Source organism: Sinohyriopsis cumingii, chromosome 11, assembly GCF_028554795.1.
Source record: "Sinohyriopsis cumingii isolate HCF-2022 chromosome 11, ASM2855479v2, whole genome shotgun sequence".
NCBI lineage: Eukaryota > Metazoa > Mollusca > Bivalvia > Unionida > Unionidae > Sinohyriopsis > Sinohyriopsis cumingii.
This window is the reverse complement of record NC_142971.1, coordinates 83,172,146-83,193,170: the sequence shown is the minus strand read 5'-3', so window position 1 is coordinate 83,193,170 and position 21,025 is coordinate 83,172,146. Positions and strand designations below refer to the sequence as shown.

At 34.9% G+C, this 21,025-nt stretch overlaps 2 protein-coding genes across 16 annotated transcripts in view; both read left to right on the top strand.

Annotated features, from left to right (window-relative positions):
* LOC149788867 (doublecortin domain-containing protein 2-like) overlaps positions 1–20,434 on the top strand; it is a 185,992-nt gene extending 165,558 nt beyond the window's left edge. For 5 of the 15 annotated variants that reach the window (XM_089974984.1, XM_089974990.1, XM_089974982.1 and 2 more), the window contains 2 exons: positions 41–790; positions 10,191–10,494. In XM_089974984.1, coding sequence (XP_089831110.1) covers positions 41–790; positions 10,191–10,268 — 828 coding nt within the window. In that variant the 3' untranslated portion in view covers positions 10,269–10,494. Of the gene's footprint in view, positions 1–40; positions 791–10,190; positions 10,506–15,656 lie in introns of those variants that run through there. The other 10 variants (XM_089974989.1, XM_089974981.1, XM_089974997.1 and 7 more) reach the window with 9 other exon arrangements.
* Positions 797–10,174, top strand: LOC149788868 (uncharacterized). The gene has a single exon (XM_089974980.1). The coding sequence runs from the start codon at positions 872–874 to the stop codon at positions 6,194–6,196; it is 5,325 nt and encodes a 1,774-aa protein (XP_089831106.1). The 5' UTR covers positions 797–871; the 3' UTR covers positions 6,197–10,174.
* Positions 20,435–21,025: the final 591 nt, after the last annotated feature.

Here is a 21,025-nt window from a genome sequence, read left to right as displayed (position 1 = left end):
AATTTACCATAACCATGTTAACTTTGATTTAATGCAACAGGCTGCAACTAAAATCCAAGCCCATTTCAAGGGTTACAAAGCTCGACAAGAGTACCAAATAATTAAGACAGAACAAAAGCAGCAACAACAACGGCAACAAAAACAGAAACAGAAGCAAGAGGATGATCAAAGAAAACAGTCTCAGAAAAATAAAAAACCATCCATGGATGAAAATGTGGCAGCAACCAAAATTCAGGCAGGCTTCAGGGGATACAAAACTCGTAAAGAAATTAATGAGAAAAAACAGGTACGTGATGAAAAATCTAAAAAAGAAAGGGAAGAAACAGGTAGAGAGGAAAATCTAGCAGCCACACATATACAGGCAGGGTATAGGGGTTACAAAACAAGAAAAGAAATCAGAGCCCAAAAGGCTTCTATGACTAAAACAGATACTAAAAAAGACAGTAAGAAAAAAATGAGTGATGATGAAGCAGCCACTAAAATTCAGGCAGGATATAGGGGACATAAAGTTAGACAAAATTTGAAAAATTCTAAAAGTACCACACAGGCCAAGCCTAAGGTTACAGAACCTAAGCAGGGCATGAACAAACAAGAGGCAGCAACCCGAATTCAAGCTGGTTTCCGTGGATACAAGACTCGTAAAGATATGAAAACCAAGAAGGCTGACCAGGAACCATCTCCAAACAGACATCAAGGGAAGACATATGGGGAGAGAGAAGAGAAGGCTGCAGTTCGGATTCAAGCTGGATACAGGGGATATAAGGCCAGAAAAGAGTATAAAAATTCCAAGGTAATGATCTATGAAAAAAATGTTGACCAGTTACCAGACACACTGAGACTTTTAGTTCAGAAAAATCAGCATGCAAATGTTATGGATGGGGATAAGGAGGTCGATACAATAATAGAAGATAGTTCAGATAGGGATGAGGAAAATCAGTATCCAGATGTTGGGGGTAGAGATAAGCTAGTTGAAATAGGTGATAAAATAATGGAAGATAGTTTAGATAGGGATGAGGAAAATCAAAATAAGAATGAGTTAAATGAAAGTTTAGGGAACAAAACATGTGCCCAACAAATAGTTCAGGCTGCATTTAAGGGTTCATTAACAAGAATGTATATCAGAGAATTGAAATCCACACTTAAAAGAAAACAAACAAAATCGAATAGAAAAGCAAATGACAAAAGAAAAAAAATTCTTAAACTGAATCAGAAAAGATTAGAAAAGGTCAATAAAGTGGCAACCATAATACAGGCAAATGCTCATGGCTTCTTCACACGTCAAAAACAAAAGCACCTTGCACAAAGAAGCAAGCTGCAAACACAGACACCCAAATCTGAAGGTTTTGATCAAAGTAGGCAAGCAACATTAATACAAGCAGCAGTTAAGGGACACAAGACAAGAGAGAGGTTGTCTGTACAATCTTCCAGTCCAATAATAGATGGCACTTTAAGTGATTCACCCAAGAACTTGCTCAGCTACCAAGGTCCAACAGAACCTGATATCAAACAACAAAGAAGAGATGAAAGCATTGTGGAAGAAACTAGTGAATCAAAATTAAAGGCAGGTACCATGATTCAGGCAGCTTTCCGTGCATACCTTGCAAGGGGAGAAATGCGCCTTACAAAGGAGACAAAAGGTACTGATTCAGGAATAGATTCTGACAATTCAATCGTAGAAGACAACACATCACCAGAAACCAAGATACAGGCTGCCTTTCATGCATATCAGAGTAGATGTGAAGCAAGTAAGTACATGAGAAAGTATACTGTGGTAAAGAAAACCATTTCCCTCTCTGTTAAAATGAAACGGGTAGCAATTGCAGTTGTACAGGCTGCTTTAAAAGCATTTATTGTCAGAGAAGAAACCCGTCAGATAGAGACTAAACCATCTAAGGTGGAGTCATATACTTCTAAAGGCATTACGGCAGAGAAAGTTAAAGCATCAACTATTATACAGGCAGCTTCACAAGGTGCACTAGCTAGAAAGAACTGGGAACCCATGGTTGTTATCAACTTTGGAAAGCCTAAATCCACATCTCAGATATTTGAGCAGAAAAAAGCTGCATCCATTATTCAAGCATACTTCAGGGCCTTCAAAGAAAGAAGGCTTAAGGATACAAAACGCAGGGCATCCATTGTCAGATCAGCAGCAACAAAAATACAGGCTGCTATGTGGGCAAATAAAGCTAGGCAAGAAATGTCCACACATCCCAAAGACTTGACCGTCATCCTCTATGGTGGCAGAAAAGAAGAGGATATGGCACATACAGTCAGGGAGAGAACAGAACTGTCAAGAATTGAAGAGGAAGAATGGGCCAATGATGATAAGAAAGACTCGGAGCTAGACAGTGGTTACACAAATACTAAAGGCGTTGACACTGATGACCAGAGAAGCAAGAGTTCTCTAACGAGATCTGACACTAGCGAAGCAAGGAGACATGAAAATCCCCCAAGGACTGATCCAGAGAGAAGTGAGGAATCTTCAACTCCAGATTTTTTAAAAATAAATTCTCTCAGAGAGCATACTAAAGCTGCTATTAAAATTCAGAGTGCTTATAGAAGATACATGGCAAGGGAAAGAGTGCACAAACTGCGCGAGGAAAGGCTTGCAGAGAAGAGACAGATGGAGGCTGCAATTAAAATACAGTCAGGATACAGGGGCTACAGATCCAGAAAGGACATAAAAAAGACAAAGAACATGCATGCAGCTGCTATTAAAATTCAGAGTGCTTATAGAAGATACATGGCAAGGAAAAGAGTACAAAAGCTGCGCGATGAAAGGTTTGCAGAGAAGAGACAGATGGAGGCTGCAGTTAAAATACAATCAGGATACAGGGGCTACAGATCCAGAAAGGACATAAGAAGGACAAAGAATATGCACGCAGTTGCAAAAATCCATGCGGTTTTCAGGGGTCTTGAAGCAAGGAAATCTGCACAATATATAGAATCTTTGAAAAAGAGAAATGAAGCAGCTGTCATCATACAGGCAAGGTACAGAGGATACAGAGCTAGGACAGAAGCCAAGAAAATGAAAAAGGAGAGAAAGGAGACTCAAGCAGCTGTGAAGATTCAGGCAGGATATAGGGGTTACAAAGCCAGAAGAGATGTTCAAGTCTTAAAGGCTCAGGAAATGATCATGAAAACAGAGCAAGCTGCTGTCAAGATACAGTCCAGGTTTAGGGGATATAAAACAAGAAAAGAAATGGCATCTATTAAAACTGAAAACCAGAGAACAAAGGCAGCTTCCATAATTCAAGCGGTGTTTCACGCTCACAGAGTTCATCGTGAAACTAATCAAATGTCAAAAAGAGACCAAGCCAAGGATGATGCAGTGCTACTCCTTCAGTGTGTTTTCAGAGGGTACCTTTGCAGAAGGGAGCTCAAGTATAAACAACAGGAAAGATTTGACATTGAATATGAAGAATGGAAAATAAAACGTGAAAATGCTACCACAAAACTTCAAGCAGCGTGGAGAGGTTACAAAGTTCGTAAAGAAATCAGAGAAAGGGAGGATATGCTGCCAGATGAATTTGTGAAAACAAATAAAGATCTTGAAGAGAACTCGTTGGACTCTGATATAGGAGAAAAGACCGACACCATTCGAAAGCAGGAATCATTTACTGAAGAAGACGAATCAAACACAGAAACTATACCAGAGGTTGAACTAGATTCCATGAGAGAAGAGATTAAATCTCCCAAAGAAGAATCTCAGTCAGAGAAAGATCATTCACAGAATCAAGAAGAAGAGTTCAGTTCTAAGAAAAAAGACTTGTACCAAGAAGAAACATTAAACTCTGTGAGAAAAGACTCATATATTGTGAATTCTCAACCTACAAAGAAAGAATCTTTGCCATCTAGAAGAAACCCCAGTTCTTATCACCCTAAGGGGTATTCAGTCACTGATGAAGAAAATGTGCATGTTAAAGGTAATCCATTAACGTTCAATGAAAGGCAAAAACCTGTCAGGTACATTGTGGAGCCTCCAAAGAAAAAGAATGAAAAACATAATACAGTAATGGAAAATCAAAAACCATCACCAGTTAAAGATGTAGCTGAAGAACAGAGAACGTTTGGGAGTGAGAGGCAAAGAGAAAGACAAAATAAACCGTTTTCTTTAGTAGAAGTAGAGAAATCACCAATAAGTGTCCATAATTCTATGATATCACCAAGGGATGACCTGGTGGTTCCTGTTAGGCTTGAACCAATCCTCGAGGACTCAGAGAAAATGGAAAACATGCCCAGAAAAAGAAAAAGGGAGACAACTAGGCAAAAAAGAAAATTGCCACCTCATCAACGTAATTTTGAAGCAGACACAGAACTACTTGTTCTTAATTTTGAAAGGAAGAAAACTGCAGAAGAAATTGAAGAGGAGCAGAGAGTTCTCAAACACACTGCCTCAAGCATAATCCAAGCAGCATACCATAGTCTCAAGGCAAGGCAAGAACATCAAGAAAGAGTGCTTCATTTGAGAAATGGAAATGCCTCAGTGATCCAAGCAGGTTTCAAATTCCTCAAAATTAAAAGAGCTTCAAACTATTCCAGAGACAGTCGATGTGCCACCAAATTGCAGGCTGCCTGCTGGGGGCTCTTTGCAAGAAAAAACACACGATTCCATACATGGAACAAAGCATCTGTAATCATACAAGCGGGGGTCAAAGGTCTCAAGGTCAGGCGATTTAGAGTAAACAAGAGGATCACTGAGGACCAAACAAAGACACATGCAGCCTCGGCTATCCAGGCTGGTGTCAAGGCAACTAAACAGAGGCGAGAAATGAGGGCAGTAAGATCTGCCAAACAAAGAGTTGAAGAAACTCACCAGTGCGCCATCTTGATACAGTCTTGCTTCAGAGGATACCATGTTCGAAGGTATTTAAAAGAGAGGCAAGAACAAATTGAGAGAGAAAGACAGCGTCAACTTGCGGCAAATACAATACAGAGTTGTTGTAGAGGGTTTTTTGTTCGAAAAGACCTGAAGGAAAGAGCACACCAGATTAAAATCCATACAGCTGCAAATAACATCCAATCAGGATACCAGAGCTACAAACATTTCACAGAGTGTCAGAGAAAACGAGCTGAAGAGCGAGAAAGACAGAGAAGGAATAAGGCTGCTACTAAGATTCAGTCTGTGTACAAGGGATACAGAAATAGAATTGAGTACATTGCAAAACGGGCATCAGCAATCAAACTCCAGGCCTATTACAGAGGTCATCTTGCTAGAAAGGAAGCTAGCAGAAGACGGGAGGAAAGAAGAAGAAACGGAGCTGCTTTGGTGATACAGTCACAGTATCGTGGATTTGTAGCTCGGAAAGAGGCAAGCCGAAGGAAGATGGAGAAGAGGCGGAAAGAAGCAGCTACCAAAATTCAGTCTCTTTATAGAGGGCATAAAGCGAGAGTATTTGTAGAAAACAAAAAGCAGGAGCTGAAAGATATTGGGGTGTGGGCCCACAATTTCCTTACTGAATACATGATGGATTTTCTCAAAATGTACGAAAGGCGAAAAGCAGCATCCACTGTTGTCCAAGCTCATGTTAGAGGTCACAGCACGAGAGTTTGGCTTGAGAAAGATGATGACTATCAATGGCGTCTTTGCCATAGGCGCCAAATCAGGCACGATGCTGCTTGTAAAATCCAAGCACATTTTAGAGGGTGTGTCACTCGCAGAGAAATAGAAAAAGAAAAGGAATTTTTGGCAAGTCTTCAGCCACCTGACTTCAGTAAAGAGACTTTGGAGGACTACTTAAAGAAACCACGCAGATCCGCAGCACGTGTTCAGGCTTCTATGCGAGGTTATCTTGTACGAGAGGAGATAGAGGTGCGATTGCATAGGAAGGCATACATAAAGCAGATCACGCCCAGGCACCGCCCCACAAGTGCCCCAGAACTCACAATAGGAGATGCTGCAGCATTGAAAATCCAGTCCTTCTATAGGGGATACGTTGATAGATCACTTGTCCGAAAGCTACGAAAGGAACGATGGCATCGTGCAGCAACAGTAATTCAGGCAGTATTTAATGCGTATCATACCCGGAACTTTCAAAGGGACACGCTTATTCCTGTGATGAAAAAAGGAATGATAGTATACCAGAAACAAACCGTGGCTACCAAAATAGCAGAAAAAGCAGCATCCAGAATACAAGCTGGTTTTAAAATGTATCTCTTAAGAAGACAAATAAACATGTTAAGAGTGGAGATGTAAACTGACCTTGACCTTGTATCAAAAAGAAGTCATTCATCCAGTTGATCATATTTGATTGGATTCAAGCTGAATGTGTTGAAGTCATGGCATTGCCTTTCAGTTATATTTAGCAACAAGCTGTGTTCTTTTATCATCAATGAATGCGATCATTAATTTGCATCCATTGGTTGTACATATTTGTTTGTAATTACTTACCATTTATGCCTAAAAAAACTAAAAAAATATGAAGGTCTTCTGCTTATGCATAAAGAAATCTTTAGATTGGAACTACTTTTGGTATCTGGGTACTAATAGTATCTGGGTACTATTGGAATCTGGGTACTATTGGTACATGGATACTATTGGTATCTGGGTTCTGTTGGTATTTGGATACTATTGGTTGGTTTAATAATTATCAGCTTCAGGTCGATAACCAGTTGTAACCTGAGCGTCATGGTAACATGAAATTAATTCAGTATAAAACACCTAAACAATTCCAAGCATTACAAATATAAATAAAAGCTGTGAGTAATTTGCATTTAAATCATGGTCAGTTCCAACGTTGAACTTGTTTGGGTTTTTTTAATGTTTTTATAACCCTAAAAAATTTAATTGGTTAATTTTGCATGCTGATTTTAATCCTTCATCAGTTGTTACATGTGTTTTTTAACTCACAAAAGAATGTTAGGAAGTAGTTCACTTTCCATAATTGATTTTGATTTTACTGTTTTTTTTTATGAATTCAGAATGTAAGTTTGTATTGCTCACCAGGTATTAGCTACCAGGTATGCACTCATTTTAAACAAATGATACGAAAAGTAACAAATACTTGTTTAAGTGTCCTATATAAATACTTATAAGTTGAGTTCAACTGCAATCTGCACAGATCCAGCTGTGTCACTGCATAATGCACTGACATAGCTACATCTGCAGTTTCTTGGGATTAATCTGCAGAACAAACAACACAGACCTCAATGTGCTGGCACATTATGCAATGACAGATCAACACAGACCTCAATGGGCTGGCACATTATGCAATGACGGATCAACACAGACCCCAATGTGCTGGCACATAACATGGACCTCAATGTGCTAACACAATATGTAATGACAGATCAACACAGACCCCAATGTGCTGGCACATTATGCAATGACAGATCAACACAGACCCCAATGTGCTGGCACATTATGCAATGACAGATCAACACAGACCTCAATGGGCTGGCACATTATGCAATGACAGATCAACACAGACCTCAGTGGGCTGGTACATTATGCAATGACAGATCAACACAGACCCCAATGTGCTGGCACATAACACGGACCTCAATGTGCTAACACAATATGCAATGACAGATCAACACAGACCCCAATGTGCTGGCACATTATGCAATGACAGATCAACACAGACCCCAGTGTGCTGGCACATAACACGGACCTCAATGTGCTAACACAATATGCAATGACAGATCAACACAGACCCCAATGTGCTGGCACATTATGCAATGACAGATCAACACAGACCCCAATGTGCTGGCACATTATGCAATGACAGCTCAAGGTCGGTATTGTTTGTAGTTGGATCAACTTATATGTAAATATATATGGAATGTTATAATGTTTTCATACACTCCTGTTTTTATGCTACTAATATAGACTTACTCCCACAAACAACCTATCCTATATGTTTGCTGCACACAAAAAATGCAACAAGTGTAGAGCCACTTCCAGGCTCATTTGACTTCATTTTTATCAGTTTTTGCTAAAGTAGAAAAAAAATGTCACTATTAATTTTGAATTACTTGTAAGGAGATTTTATAAATAGTATTTGCTAATGTAAATGCACCTCCAGGTCAAACCACATATCTACTGTATAATAATGCATTAGAAAATTCAAGTCTTTATATTTTTATTCTAATTAAAACTTGCAACAATGCAGTGTTGACCCATATATGGGTTGAGTCTTTTATGCCAGAAGGTCAAGGTCAGCAGTTTCATTCTATTTATAATTTCCAATTACCCTCATTACAGTCCGCCAGCATGTAAAGTGTATGCTGCTTGTAGTAGGTTGTTTATTATAAATGGCTACAAATACTGTTTATTAAAAATTGTTTTTGAATTTTTCTGTGTAAAAGAACAAAACTGATTTAAATGGATTTGTTTTTCAAGTTATAAAATTCATTATACAATCCATCCTATAAGTAATAGTTTATTGAATTAATGAGCGTCTTGTTTATAAATATTTAACATTGTGACTTTCTCTTTTTATCTGCGTGCTTTGATAAACTTGTATATATTTGCTGAATTGTGAAAGCAAGCTGCCTGATTATAGGGGAGTGAATTGTGTTATGTCTTTTTTCTTTTATCTGTCTTATTGCTAAAGCTGTGGAACTTCAGATATCAAAGTTTGTCTTAGATTGATTAGCTCTAACCACATCTATAAAATATGAATTATCTTTATGTCTGAGTTGAAGCAGGTCACAAAATAGGCCTTTTGACCATCCTGTTCTGGATTAAAAAATGGCATCGATCATTGTGATTTCAGCCAGTCTATACACCATTCAAAATATATGCCCTGTCTTATAACTGCAGAATACTAAATTTCCTGAAGTAATTGAAATAACATTTCAGAGTTTTTTGTCAAGTTTAGACACTTATTTTAATGATGAAAAACAACAGGAAAAAAGGTGGTTTGCTTTCATAATATTGTAGTTCTTTTGAAATCATGCATGTGTCCAGAACAGCTTTAACTGCATTTGACATATTTGTAATAATTTTATACCTGAAAATTCTTGGAATGCCCTTGATATTGTGTATTCATAGATTATCGGAGAAGATTTTTACAAACAGGTTATTAGAATGCTTGAGATTATATTTGCATCTTAGAAAGAAAAAACATTTGACTGCCAAAACCTTCAGTTAATAGAAGTAAATTTTAATTTCCTTCCTGGAATATTGCTATTTCCTTTCTTATGACTTGTTGCATTAATTACAGATATTTTGCCCAGATAATGCTCAATTTTGTTAGCTTTTTATAAAATCATTATAAAGATCAGGATTCAGTTGTAAGAAGTTTTAAAGAATGGTTAACCCAGTACGTTATGGAATAATAAATCAGTGTAACACTTCAATGCAAGATCTATTCTTTCATCATCTTGAAATAACACAACTAGGCCTTCTCATTATCAGCTGGTTGGTGGCTAAAAGAGCATGTTGTTTTCCTTCTGACATGTCTCCTTTTCAACATTTTAACTTTCTTTGTTATGATGTTGTATTGACTAGTCATTTTGAGCCTTTGATTTCAATTGCTAAGGAGATTACTTCCAATTTTTAACTTATGGTAACATCCTCACAGTCTACGGTATTGCTTTTTTTCTGCTACAATCTGCTATTATTTACTCAATCTACTCATATTTACTCAATCTACTCATATTTACTCAATCTACTCATATTTACTTATTTACTCAATCTACTCATATTTACTCATTTACTCATATTTACTCAGTCTACTCATATTGCTCTCACATCCTCATTCAGTTCTTAGTATGAGTACAAAAAGGCAACATCTTTTAGTGAGTAATTCTTTCATTAACAGTCATATGTGGATTTCTAGATACTTTATTCAAATGCAACAGTAAACACTAAACACTTGGAATGAGAAAATTGTGCATACAAAAAAAAGAAAGGTAATGCACCTTTTAAACACATTGTCCAGAAATTTGTTTTATTATAAGTAAAGTGTTCTTGTTTTGTGCCATATGAGAGTTGTCTGTTCATTAGGTCCATACACAGAGATGCAAGAGTTTTCTGGACATTTTATTAGGTCCATACACAGCTTCGAGAGTTGTCTGCCCATTTTATTACATCTGTAAATAGTGATGTGAAAGCTGTCTGCCCATTTTATTAGCTCTGTACACTGAAATGTGAGAGCACTACAGTTTATCACCTGTTCCATCTATCTGATAATCCATTTGCACTTAATAACCAACAATTGAAGAAATTATTTTTGCTCCAGGATTGCAATAAGCTTGCCCAATCCTATACGCGAGAGTCAATGAAGCAGGCCGAAGATATACTTCGGATGCAGACTTGAAATTGCAGGCAAATTAGGTAACTTTCACTCATCAATCTAATGTGCCACAGAGTAGTAGAGCTTTTATTTATTCTGTTGCATACATTACATAGAAAATAACCCACTTGTAGTTAGATGCTGTTACAGTTCTTGATGCATCGTTTTGGGACATTTATTGCCTTTCTTTTTCCATACAAATACTTGTAATGCTAAAATTCATGTTAACACTTTAGTAATTCCACCAGGTACTTTGGCCATACAATTTCAGAGGAGCATAGCAGAAACTATTCATTGTAATGAATTCTAATGGCTGCTTGTAATTTCATCATGGCAGCTGCTAATAAGTAAAAATATTTCATAAACTGCATCTTAGTGGCAGCTATTTGAATATTTGTACTTATTTATAATTACCTTAATGTAAGGTTGATATCATACTTAACTGCAGATAAGTTTGTTACAGTTTATAGTTTCCTCCTTGCTCATTGGAAGACACATGGTCAGAATGAATGCTGTAATGAACAGTGTTAATGTTAGGCTTGATCACTTGCCGTCATTGCTTTGTACAAACACAAAGTTTTTGGGGATGTATTAAGAGGACATATAAATGTTTCCAATGCATGTTCCTACCTTCCCGTTACCCAATGGCTTTTGGAACTTTCCTGAGTGCATGGCTTTCCTATACAAAACAAATTTAAATTTATTCTACAGGGATTTGGTTTTCACTTAGATGTACTCAATCTGACCTATACAAAACAAAATTTTTTTTATCATATGTTTATAAGAAAATCAAATAACAAAAATTAGTGAAAGGTTTTGGCAGTCATTATTTTTTATGCTGATCTGTGAGTCTGAGATTCATTGATATTAGTAGAGCATTTATTCTGGCAATAGTGAAAGCTTTTTGTTAAAGCATACCATGCAAAACACAAAGTAGCTTCCAGTCAAAATAAGGTATTGGCTGGTATAGGTCTTAGACAGTTCCAGTGTGTCTAAAGCAGTGCTTCATCCATATCACATCATTCAGTTGTCATTCATTTGCATAGCCATACTATAGCAATTAAATCGATGTACAAAAAAGCTGTTGCTATGCTGTATAAATTTCAGGCCTTGCTTGTATATATATAAATAGACTGCATTAATATGTATTATTGTACATGAAAATTATCATCTTTTATTCATTACTGTATTTTATTTCTTTTTTGATCAGCTAATAATAATATTTGTATTGTGTATCGGTGTACATTACCAGTATTTAAAGTAATTATACATGTAGATTTCTGAAATTGTCTTTATAACCTAGGTGTTTCTTGATAATTCATTTTATCACATGTTCCTAGGTAATCACCCAAAAAATCACTGTCATTCTTTTTTTTTATTGTTTGGAGTATGATCTTTGCTAAATTCATAATGGATACATGTAATTAGAAGTTGATTTTACAGATAATTGGAAAATCTGACACTCATATTACTGTGACTCACCAGTTTAGATTATGTATTAGAAAACTTTTTTTGAAAATATTTACAAGATTTTTGTGTGAGAGATAGTATAGTAAGAAACAGTGTCTTTCTAAAATTGCAATGTTGTCATATCACCTCATTAGAAAGTTGTTGCTTTATTTTTACCTCACCTTTTGCATCGAATAATGGTATGGTAAATTTTTATCTTGACTGTCATCCCAACCAAAAGAGAAGAATATAAACACTTTGAAAAATCTGTAAAACAGCCATTGTGTTCATGTGTAAGTAATGTACACTTGGCTGTGAATGGAAGCCTGATATTCAGGAATGGTATGGATAGAAAATCATATTAATTGTAAATTTTCACAGGTAAATTTTCACAGGTAAATTCACACTGTACATGGGTGTATAAAGTTACAAAGTGACAATACTGTGTCAAAGCATCTTCACCACAAATTCAATCCCATACTTAGAATATTAAGCAGAGGAGCAGTCAGAAAACAGTGGTTGCTAAGGGTAAGAATAGTAAATTAATTGTGAAACTTCACTTAAACAGTTTTGATTGGCAGAGAAATACTCTTCTGGTTTAACTGGATTAACAATAGCTTTTACAATCTAACAGTTTCTGTAGATCACTTGTGACGTCTGTTCTGATAGTACAATGAAACCTTTTCAGCACCAGGTAGATATTTTTCTGCCAGTAAAATAAACCATTTCAAAGACTGCTGTTGTCACAAGGAATACTTTCCTGGGAGGGGGTAGCATATATGTGCCTAATTCACCAGGTATAATGCTTGCTGAACTATCAAACAGCACAGACATGCACCTGAAATCACATTATACAATGATGGATCTACTAATACACTAATTACCATATGTACTCATGTATAGGTCGGGTCAAATGCAAAACATCATAAACCCTGATATGCCATCTCATTATGCACTGGTAGATTGGGGTCTATATTGTTTGTTGTACCAAGTATTTAAAACAAACTGTATAGACCCCTATCTGCCTGTGTATTATGCAGTGACAGATATGGTTCTATGTAGTTTGCATTTGAATCCAACATGTGATTGTGTACACATTTAGAAAGTCTGAGAGAATTATAAACTAGTTCCATTCTAGAACCCGTCATGACATCATAAAGGATTTACAGGGTCCACAAAAGTTCTGAACCACCTGTTGTGAAATGATTGTTGTTTCTGATTGGACTCAAATAATCTACTCAAAACTTGTACTTTTATAATGACAGTCTGATGCTGAAGAGGTTCCACTAAGATAAAAACTACACACATCTCATTCTGATTATTAGAGTGGAAGAAATATTAGGAAACCTTTCACTCCTTCACATCTGTCTAAAACAGTGTAATGCTGATCTTGCTAGTAAGGGAGACGGCACATGTGTTGTGACTAACCTGGCTGTGTGTTGCACAGGTCAATATTTGTTACTCTTCCAGTGCTGAGGAGCCCCAGTCACCAGTAAAAATATGTACTCAATATGTCATGTGGAATAACATCTAATTGAGAATAAAATAGCTAACATATAGTTTACTCCACGGTTGATATACAACATATACCTTGTTATACATTAAGAACTTTACTCTTTGCTGTTTATCATCCCTCATCAGTATGATTTGGGGGAGTTTTAAATTATAGATGTTTTTGCAATTATTACAGAATTCTTGAGACTTTGGGTGGATTCTCCTCAAATTTGAATGCATCAGGTTTTATAATGATTCACTGTGAAATAAGAAAATACCATGAGAGTGTTGCTTTATGCAAATGTGATTTTATTTCCCATTAAGCAAAACGCAGCAACCAATTAGTCCTAAAAAAGAGCTGAAAGAGCTGCTAGCAAATGAACACAAAATCACCCATAAAAATTATATATATATATATATATATTCCATATGGAAATTGTTTGTTTATAAACAGAATTCTGTAAATTATTAGTTTATGATCAGTGAAACCAAAAAAGTCAGGAGTATTTTAGAAATGAAATTCAGCAGCAAGTAATTTTGTTTTGTTGGACCTCAGTACTGGAGGGTAGATATCCTATAAGATAACACATCAATAGGGTAGATATCCTATAAGATAACACATCAATAGGGTAGATATCCTATAAGATAACACGTCGATAGGGTAGATATCCTATAAGATAACACATCAATAGGGTAGATATCCTGTAAAATAACACATCGATAGGGTAGATATCCTATAAGATAAAACATCGATAGGGTAGATATCCTATAAGATAACACATCGATAGGGTAGATATCCTATAAAATAACACATCGGTTTTGCACTATACTCCGATGCTGTCAACCATTAACATCATTGGTGTGAATAGATTTTCTTTTGTTGGCAGTACGATTGCTAGTTACATTCAGAATGCCTGCATATTCATTTGCATGTAATAAGAGACAGATAAAATCCAATTGTTAGTTTACTACACGTATGCCAATGGCTTTGTGTTTTATATCTTTGTTTTCCAACATATTTTTTTATAGTTTTCGATTTGTTGCCACAATGTTTTCTGTAATCGACCGGCAGTTTAAAATTGTAGTTATTTATTTCCAGAATATACGTTGCATATACATAATTATGATGCTCATACTTATGATAATTGTTCTGATAAATACGACAAGTTGTTCGATGATAGAAATATTGTAAATTTAATTTCAATATAAGTGCAAAAAAAATACTTTTAATGTTAAAGATATATATTTTCACCTCACTGATCACATGCTCTTGTCCACATTTTTATCAAATTATTATCTGTAATTTTGTAAAATTCATTTACTTAAGAAGTATGTGTTTTGAATATTATTTTTTATCATAATGTTATTGCATTGTAGAGCTATTTTAATAATGTATGTGTAGGAGCTTTATCAGGGGAGATAATTTCTTTTAGACTATTATCCTCATTTATAAACATCAGTATGCATTATTATGTCGGGGAGGAAACTCTAACTGAACTAATGGTGTATTTTATGAACTTTAAAGTAAAATGTCTGTTTATAAAATGTTACCCATAGTGTTATTTTCTGGAAATAAGAAACACTCACAAAAGTCATGAAAATGTTGAAGCAATAGGGAAAAAAAATGAAAGTACGTTTCTGTTTACATGCATACATGACTTACTAAACTTTATATTGGAAGTAAAAATAAATATTGAAATAGTATTCATAACTTACTATTGCACTTTCACTTTATTCTCTTGGTGGTTACTTTGGAACACTTACCTTCTAACACATTTCCTCTGATGCACAGATTGCAAAGTTTCAAATAATATGGTGTCTTTGGTAATTTGGAAAAGTACTTCTGCACACATAGTATGGGCTGCCTCAATGCAGAGTCTGGAATCAACAAGAAACATTCAGTAGATAAAAGTTTCAGTGTTTGTCTTAAGAAAAAAATAACATTAAATTGTGTGTCCATTTTATTCTGCATTTGTCTTCATTTGTAAAATTAGTAATTGGCATGAAATAATTAAAGAAAGTTTATGTCTTTTTATTATATTCTTTAAAATTTTATAAATTAATTAAATGCTTTCTCTGGCTGGAGTGTGAAAGTACTTTCATGAAATTATTTAGGCTTTTTGCTGATATTGATCGGGTGAGGTTGTGCTGTTAAATAACTCCTCTTGTTGATTCTTGTTCTTGCTTTTGCAAAAAAGAATAATCTCTGCATAGTTTTTGCTGGTGAGCAAAAATGCCAAAGCTTTGAAACTATTTAGGCACTGTAGTTTTAGAAAGACTTGTTCTAAGAATGAGAACTTTTATATATATCAGATTTTCCTTATGACTGGATTTCTAAATTTGTACATGCATACAAAAAATTCGGCAAATAAAATTGCACGAGTCAGCCTTATACTTAATTTTAAAAAATGTTTGCGTTTGATTTTTGCTGTGATTGTGTGTTTACACTCTTCTTTGTCTTTTCTGTAGGGGCAGAAGTGAATATGCACGAGTACCAGTCAATACAATCAAGCTTTCCGGGGACATGGATCATCACTAACCCAGCACTAATTGAGTCAAGATCATGCAGATGCCTTTGAAAACTACTTGAGTGTTAATTCATAGGAACACGTTGTATTTGCATTGCGTATACAAGCTGTTAGTATTCTCAAATTTGAATTTAAGGTATATTTTTTAGATTATTCATGTACATTAAAGAAAAAATTGAATTTTGGATTAGGAATTATTTTCTTACATATGAACGTTTTCTGTTTCTACTTTTAATCTGTGGGAAAGGAAAGCCAGATTTGGAAGGTTTTTTTTGGCATGCATACACACATGCATACACACATACATACACACACATACTTACATACTTCAGATGTTTCAGATTTTGATATTTCTTGAATATGTAGGTTTATTGAAATGTTAGCAGTTACTGCATTACATTTCCATGGAAATTGGGGGTTGTTGGGCTTGAAGAGTGAATGTACATGAATTTTATTACTCAGAAAAGTACAGTTGTAGTTACATTAAGTTTGTATAAATTATAAATGAGACTGTGATTGCCTCCCTTGGACAGAGAATAATTTATTTACACACAAGTTAGATTATTTGCACTTTTTTTTAATTATTTGAATTTCTATTATTAATATGAAAATTTAAGAAGAAAACTGTGATATGTACCTAATCTTGTGGTTGTTGTTGTCTAAAACCTGGCTTTAGAAAAGAGGTAAAAAGAATCTAAAGGTAAAGCATAATTTAACATATTATTATTTTTCCTTCTGCAAGGTGTCTGCTAATAATTTAAGCGACTGTCTTGGTTGTAATTTGTTTCATATTATGTTGTTTAAAAGACAAATTGCTCAATCTTCATTAACAGTTTTTAGATGCGTCCCATAATAACTTAATGTAGAAGGTCTGTACAGGTAAACCAGTCTAGATGATCTCGCATTGGCAACCCTCAGATGTTTCCATAACACTACAACTTGATCAAGTGCATCGTAAGGTGAAATTTGCGAAAACACAAGATATAATATTGTCTTTTATATAGATCATCAGTAGGACTTCTGTTTTCCTGACATTTCCCTAAAATTCAGTCTGGACGGTCATTAGGTCTCTTGTGTATTCTTGACATTTCCCTAAAATTCAGTCTGAATGGTCATTCGGTCTCTTGTGTTTTCTTGACATTTCCCTAAAATTCAGTCTGAAAGGTCAGCAGGATTTGTCTTTTCCTGATATTTGCATCAGCGTATAAAAATCAGGATGACATTTAAAAAGATATCCCATCTGAGGTTGTGTGTTGCTGAGGTCATGCAAGGTTTACACACAGAAGTGGAGTTTTTTCTTCAGCATTTTTGGATCTCTTTCAAAATTTGAAATACAGAATGACAGTGATGATAGATATAAAGGAAGGTACTCTTTGAAAGCAACTGTAACCTACAAATGACCACTAACACTCTCCATTCATATTTATTCTGCTTTATTAGGACTGTACTCAATTTGCATCCTACTGAAAATGGTCCAGGACATTAACAAATCTGATAGTCCTTCTGAAAATTTTCCATATTTTGAACAAATCTGATAGTCCCTCTGAAAATGGTCCGTGACATTATCCAAAAATGTTAGTCCCTCTGAAAATGGTCCTAACTTCAACAACTCTGATAGTCCCTCTGAAAATGGTCCATGACATTAACAAATCTGATAGTCCCTCTGAAAATGGACCATAACTTTAACAAATCTTTTATTCTTCTGGAGATGTTACATAACTTTAACAAATCTAATAGTCCCTCTGAAAATGGTCCATGACATTAACAAATCTGATAGTCCCTCTGAAAATGGACCATAACTTTAATAAATCTTTTATTCTTCTGGAGATGTTACCTAACTTTAACAAATCTAATAGTCCCTCTGAAAATGGTCCATGACATTAACAAATCTGATAGTCCCTCTGAAAATGGACCATAACTTAAACAAATCTTTTATTCTTCTGGAGATGTTACATAACTTTAACAAATCTAATAGTCCCTCTGAAAATGGTCCATGACATTAACAAATCTGATAGTCCCTCTGAAAATGGACCATAACTTTAACAAATCTTTTATTCTTCTGGAGATGTTACATAACTTTAACAAATCTAATAGTCCCTCTGAAAATGGTCCATGACATTAACAACTCTGATAGTCCCTCTGAAAATGGTCCATGACATTAACAAATCTGATAGTCCCTCTGAAAATGGACCATAACTTTAACAAATCTTTTATTCTTCTGGAGATGGTACATAACTTTAACAAATCTAATAGTCCCTCTGAAAATGGTCCATGACATTAACAAATCTAATAGTCCCTCTGAAAATGGTCCATGACATTATCAAAAAATGTTAGTCCCTCTGAAAATGGTCCTAACTTCAACAACTCTGATAGTCCCTCTGAAAATGGACCATAACTTTAACAAATCTAATAGTCCCTTTGAAAATGGTACTTAACATTAAAACATGTCAGTCTTTTGTGAAACGTTGTAAAATTCCAAAAGCATTGTAAAGATCGGACAGCCTCAGGCTTATTAATCATGCCATGTATTACAGTCTAAGGAGACACCATAATATCAGAAATTGCTTTTGCTAGTTTTGGGTATTTTGCAATTGGGGATGATAGTGAAAGTTACTATGGAAACCATTCATTAGACATAACTAAAATAAGCTCATGCCAGGTTTGGAATTATTTTATCTGTTTTATAAATGCATTCAGATTTATTCAAATGATGATTAACTCATCGTAATTTGGAGTGAAATCTCCTACTAGAATTTATTGTCATCCTCTCTAACATTGAAAGGGCATTGAGGGAAATAGTCTCTGCCACCCAGTTATCCTTTCTAACACTGACAGGGGGTTGAGGGATCCAGTCTATAATGCCCAAATATCCTTTCTAACATTGACAGGGGGTTGAGGGAACCAGTTTCTAATGCCCAAATATCCTTTCTAACATTGACAGGGGGTTGAGGGAACCAGTCTCTAATGCCCAAATATCCTTTCTAACATTGACTGGGGGGTTGAGGGAACCAGTCTCTAATGCCCAAATATTCTTTCTAACATTGACAGGGGGCTGATGGAACCGTTCTCTAATGCCCAGATATCCTTTTTAACACTGACAGTATATTATTTTTCTTCTCCACTTCACATATGCTTGCATTTATGACCAATCCAACTGCAAACTGAATTGATCAAAAACTGCCATCGCATAATGTTATGGTAGATCTGCATCAGTGCAGTGCAGTTGGATAAATATGGTAGAATCACAAATAACATAGACCTCAGTCTTTTAGCACAGTATATGACAACAGATATGGGTCTATATTGTTTGCAGTTGGACCCAGTTTATGAGCAAGAAATGATGGTACACTTAAATATCAGTATTGATGTGGGCTGTGAAATATTTTGTTTTTGTTTCAAGCAGCTTTTTTATGACTGGTCCACAAAATATATTGTTTTTGTCTCAAGCAGCTTCTCGAAGACTGGTCCACAAAATATTTTGTTTTTGTCTCAAGCAGCTTCTATATGACTGATTTACAAAATATTTTGTTTTTGTCTCAAGCAGCTTCTCTATGACTGGTCCACAAAATATTTTGTTTTTGTCTCGAGCAGCTTCTCTATGACTGGTCCACAAAGTATATTGTTTTTATTTCAAACAACTTCTGTATGACTGGTCCACAAACTATATTGTTTTTGTTTAAAGCAGATACCCAAATGAAATATATTTTTGTTCCAAACATTTTAGTAATACTCATTCCAGTGATGTTAAGAATAAACTTAAATTTTGAATGCAAGTTGAAGTGTTTGCTAATAAGACTTCATGTGACAGAAAAAGGCTCTTTTTATGTGCATTTAATATGGTTTCCTTGTCTCTTTGTTTGGGCGGAGGGTTGGTAATTGTAGTACAAGCAACTTACATACTCAGAGAATAGTCTAGAAAATTGTTTTATTTTAATTTTTAGACATTTATATTTTCATTTCCTCTTTATATTTTTGTAGTTTAATTTGTCTCCAATGCATTTTAATTACATTATTTTTAAAGATAATATTTTGAAGTAAACAGTATATATGTATAGAGTGAAGACTTATTATAGGTATGAAAATATATGTTAATCTTACATTTATATTGCTTTTAATTCAGTTATATTTGTTTGTTATGTTTTCTTGTACATGTATAATACAAATATTTCAACTATTTTTCTTTCTTTTTTTTTTAGTTTCAAAAGCACCACCATGTAGTGTCTAAAATCTTTAATGTGTGGGAATCAAAAGCCAAATCCTGAACATTAATAAAGAAAAATAAATTCAAACAATTGCTTTCTTGATTATACAAATGAAAAAGCTTATTTAAATTTGTACTTAAACAATATTTTTTAAGAAAAGATTTTACTTCATTCTGATAAAACACTGTTTGTATTCAAAGAGACAAAAGTGTTTGTATTTTATTCGTTTGATTCTTTTTTCAGTATTTAGTTGTACTTTGCCAGATATGCTTTGATTGCATTCAGTATAAATGAGCCATCGAACATGAATGTATCACAGAATTTACTTTAGTATCAGACATTACAGATTTTACAAAATGTTTTGTGATCATACTTGTACATTCCGTCCATGTACTTGTCCACATTTATTCTGAATATGACTTGTACATTGTCCAGATTTATGACTTGTACATTGTACATTTGTAAATAGTTTCCTATGCATGGTATGGAGCATTCTATAATAAATGTCTGAGACAAACTGCGTTTTTTTTCTTTTGTTGTTTGTTTGATTGCTTTTCGAAAAATAACATATGGACACTCTAATAATTGTCTCATCGATGACTATATTTCAGAACAATTGATAGCTGCTAGTGTCAATCATTAAAGTGATGGACATTTGAAATAAATTATCTGAATCCACAGAGAATATAAACACACAAACCAGTTGAACAAATAGCAGATAAAGAACATTCAGTTACAGGACATACTGGCTTTGACATATTGAAAATTGACAGTTTTGGTAAATGTATGACAGCTAATTGACATTGAAAATGGACAGTTTTGGTAAATGAATGTCCACTAAGTGACATTGAAAATTGACAGTTTTGGTAAATGAATGTCCACTAAGTGACATTGAAAATGGACAGTTTCAGTAAATGAATGTCCACTAAGTGACATTGAAAATGGACAGTTATGGTAAATGTATGACAGCTAAGTGACATTGAAAATGGACAGTTTTGGTAAATGAATGTCCACTAAGTGACATTGAAAATTCGACAATTGTGGTAATTATGTCCTCTAAGTGACCTACTGAAAGTAGATTATTTTGAAAATTATATGTCAACTGAGT

What these genes read in the sequence shown, in the direction of transcription:
- LOC149788868 (XM_089974980.1), top strand. Translation starts at nt 872, where the DNA reads ATGGATGGGGATAAGGAGGTCGATACAATAATAGAAGATAGTTCAGAT.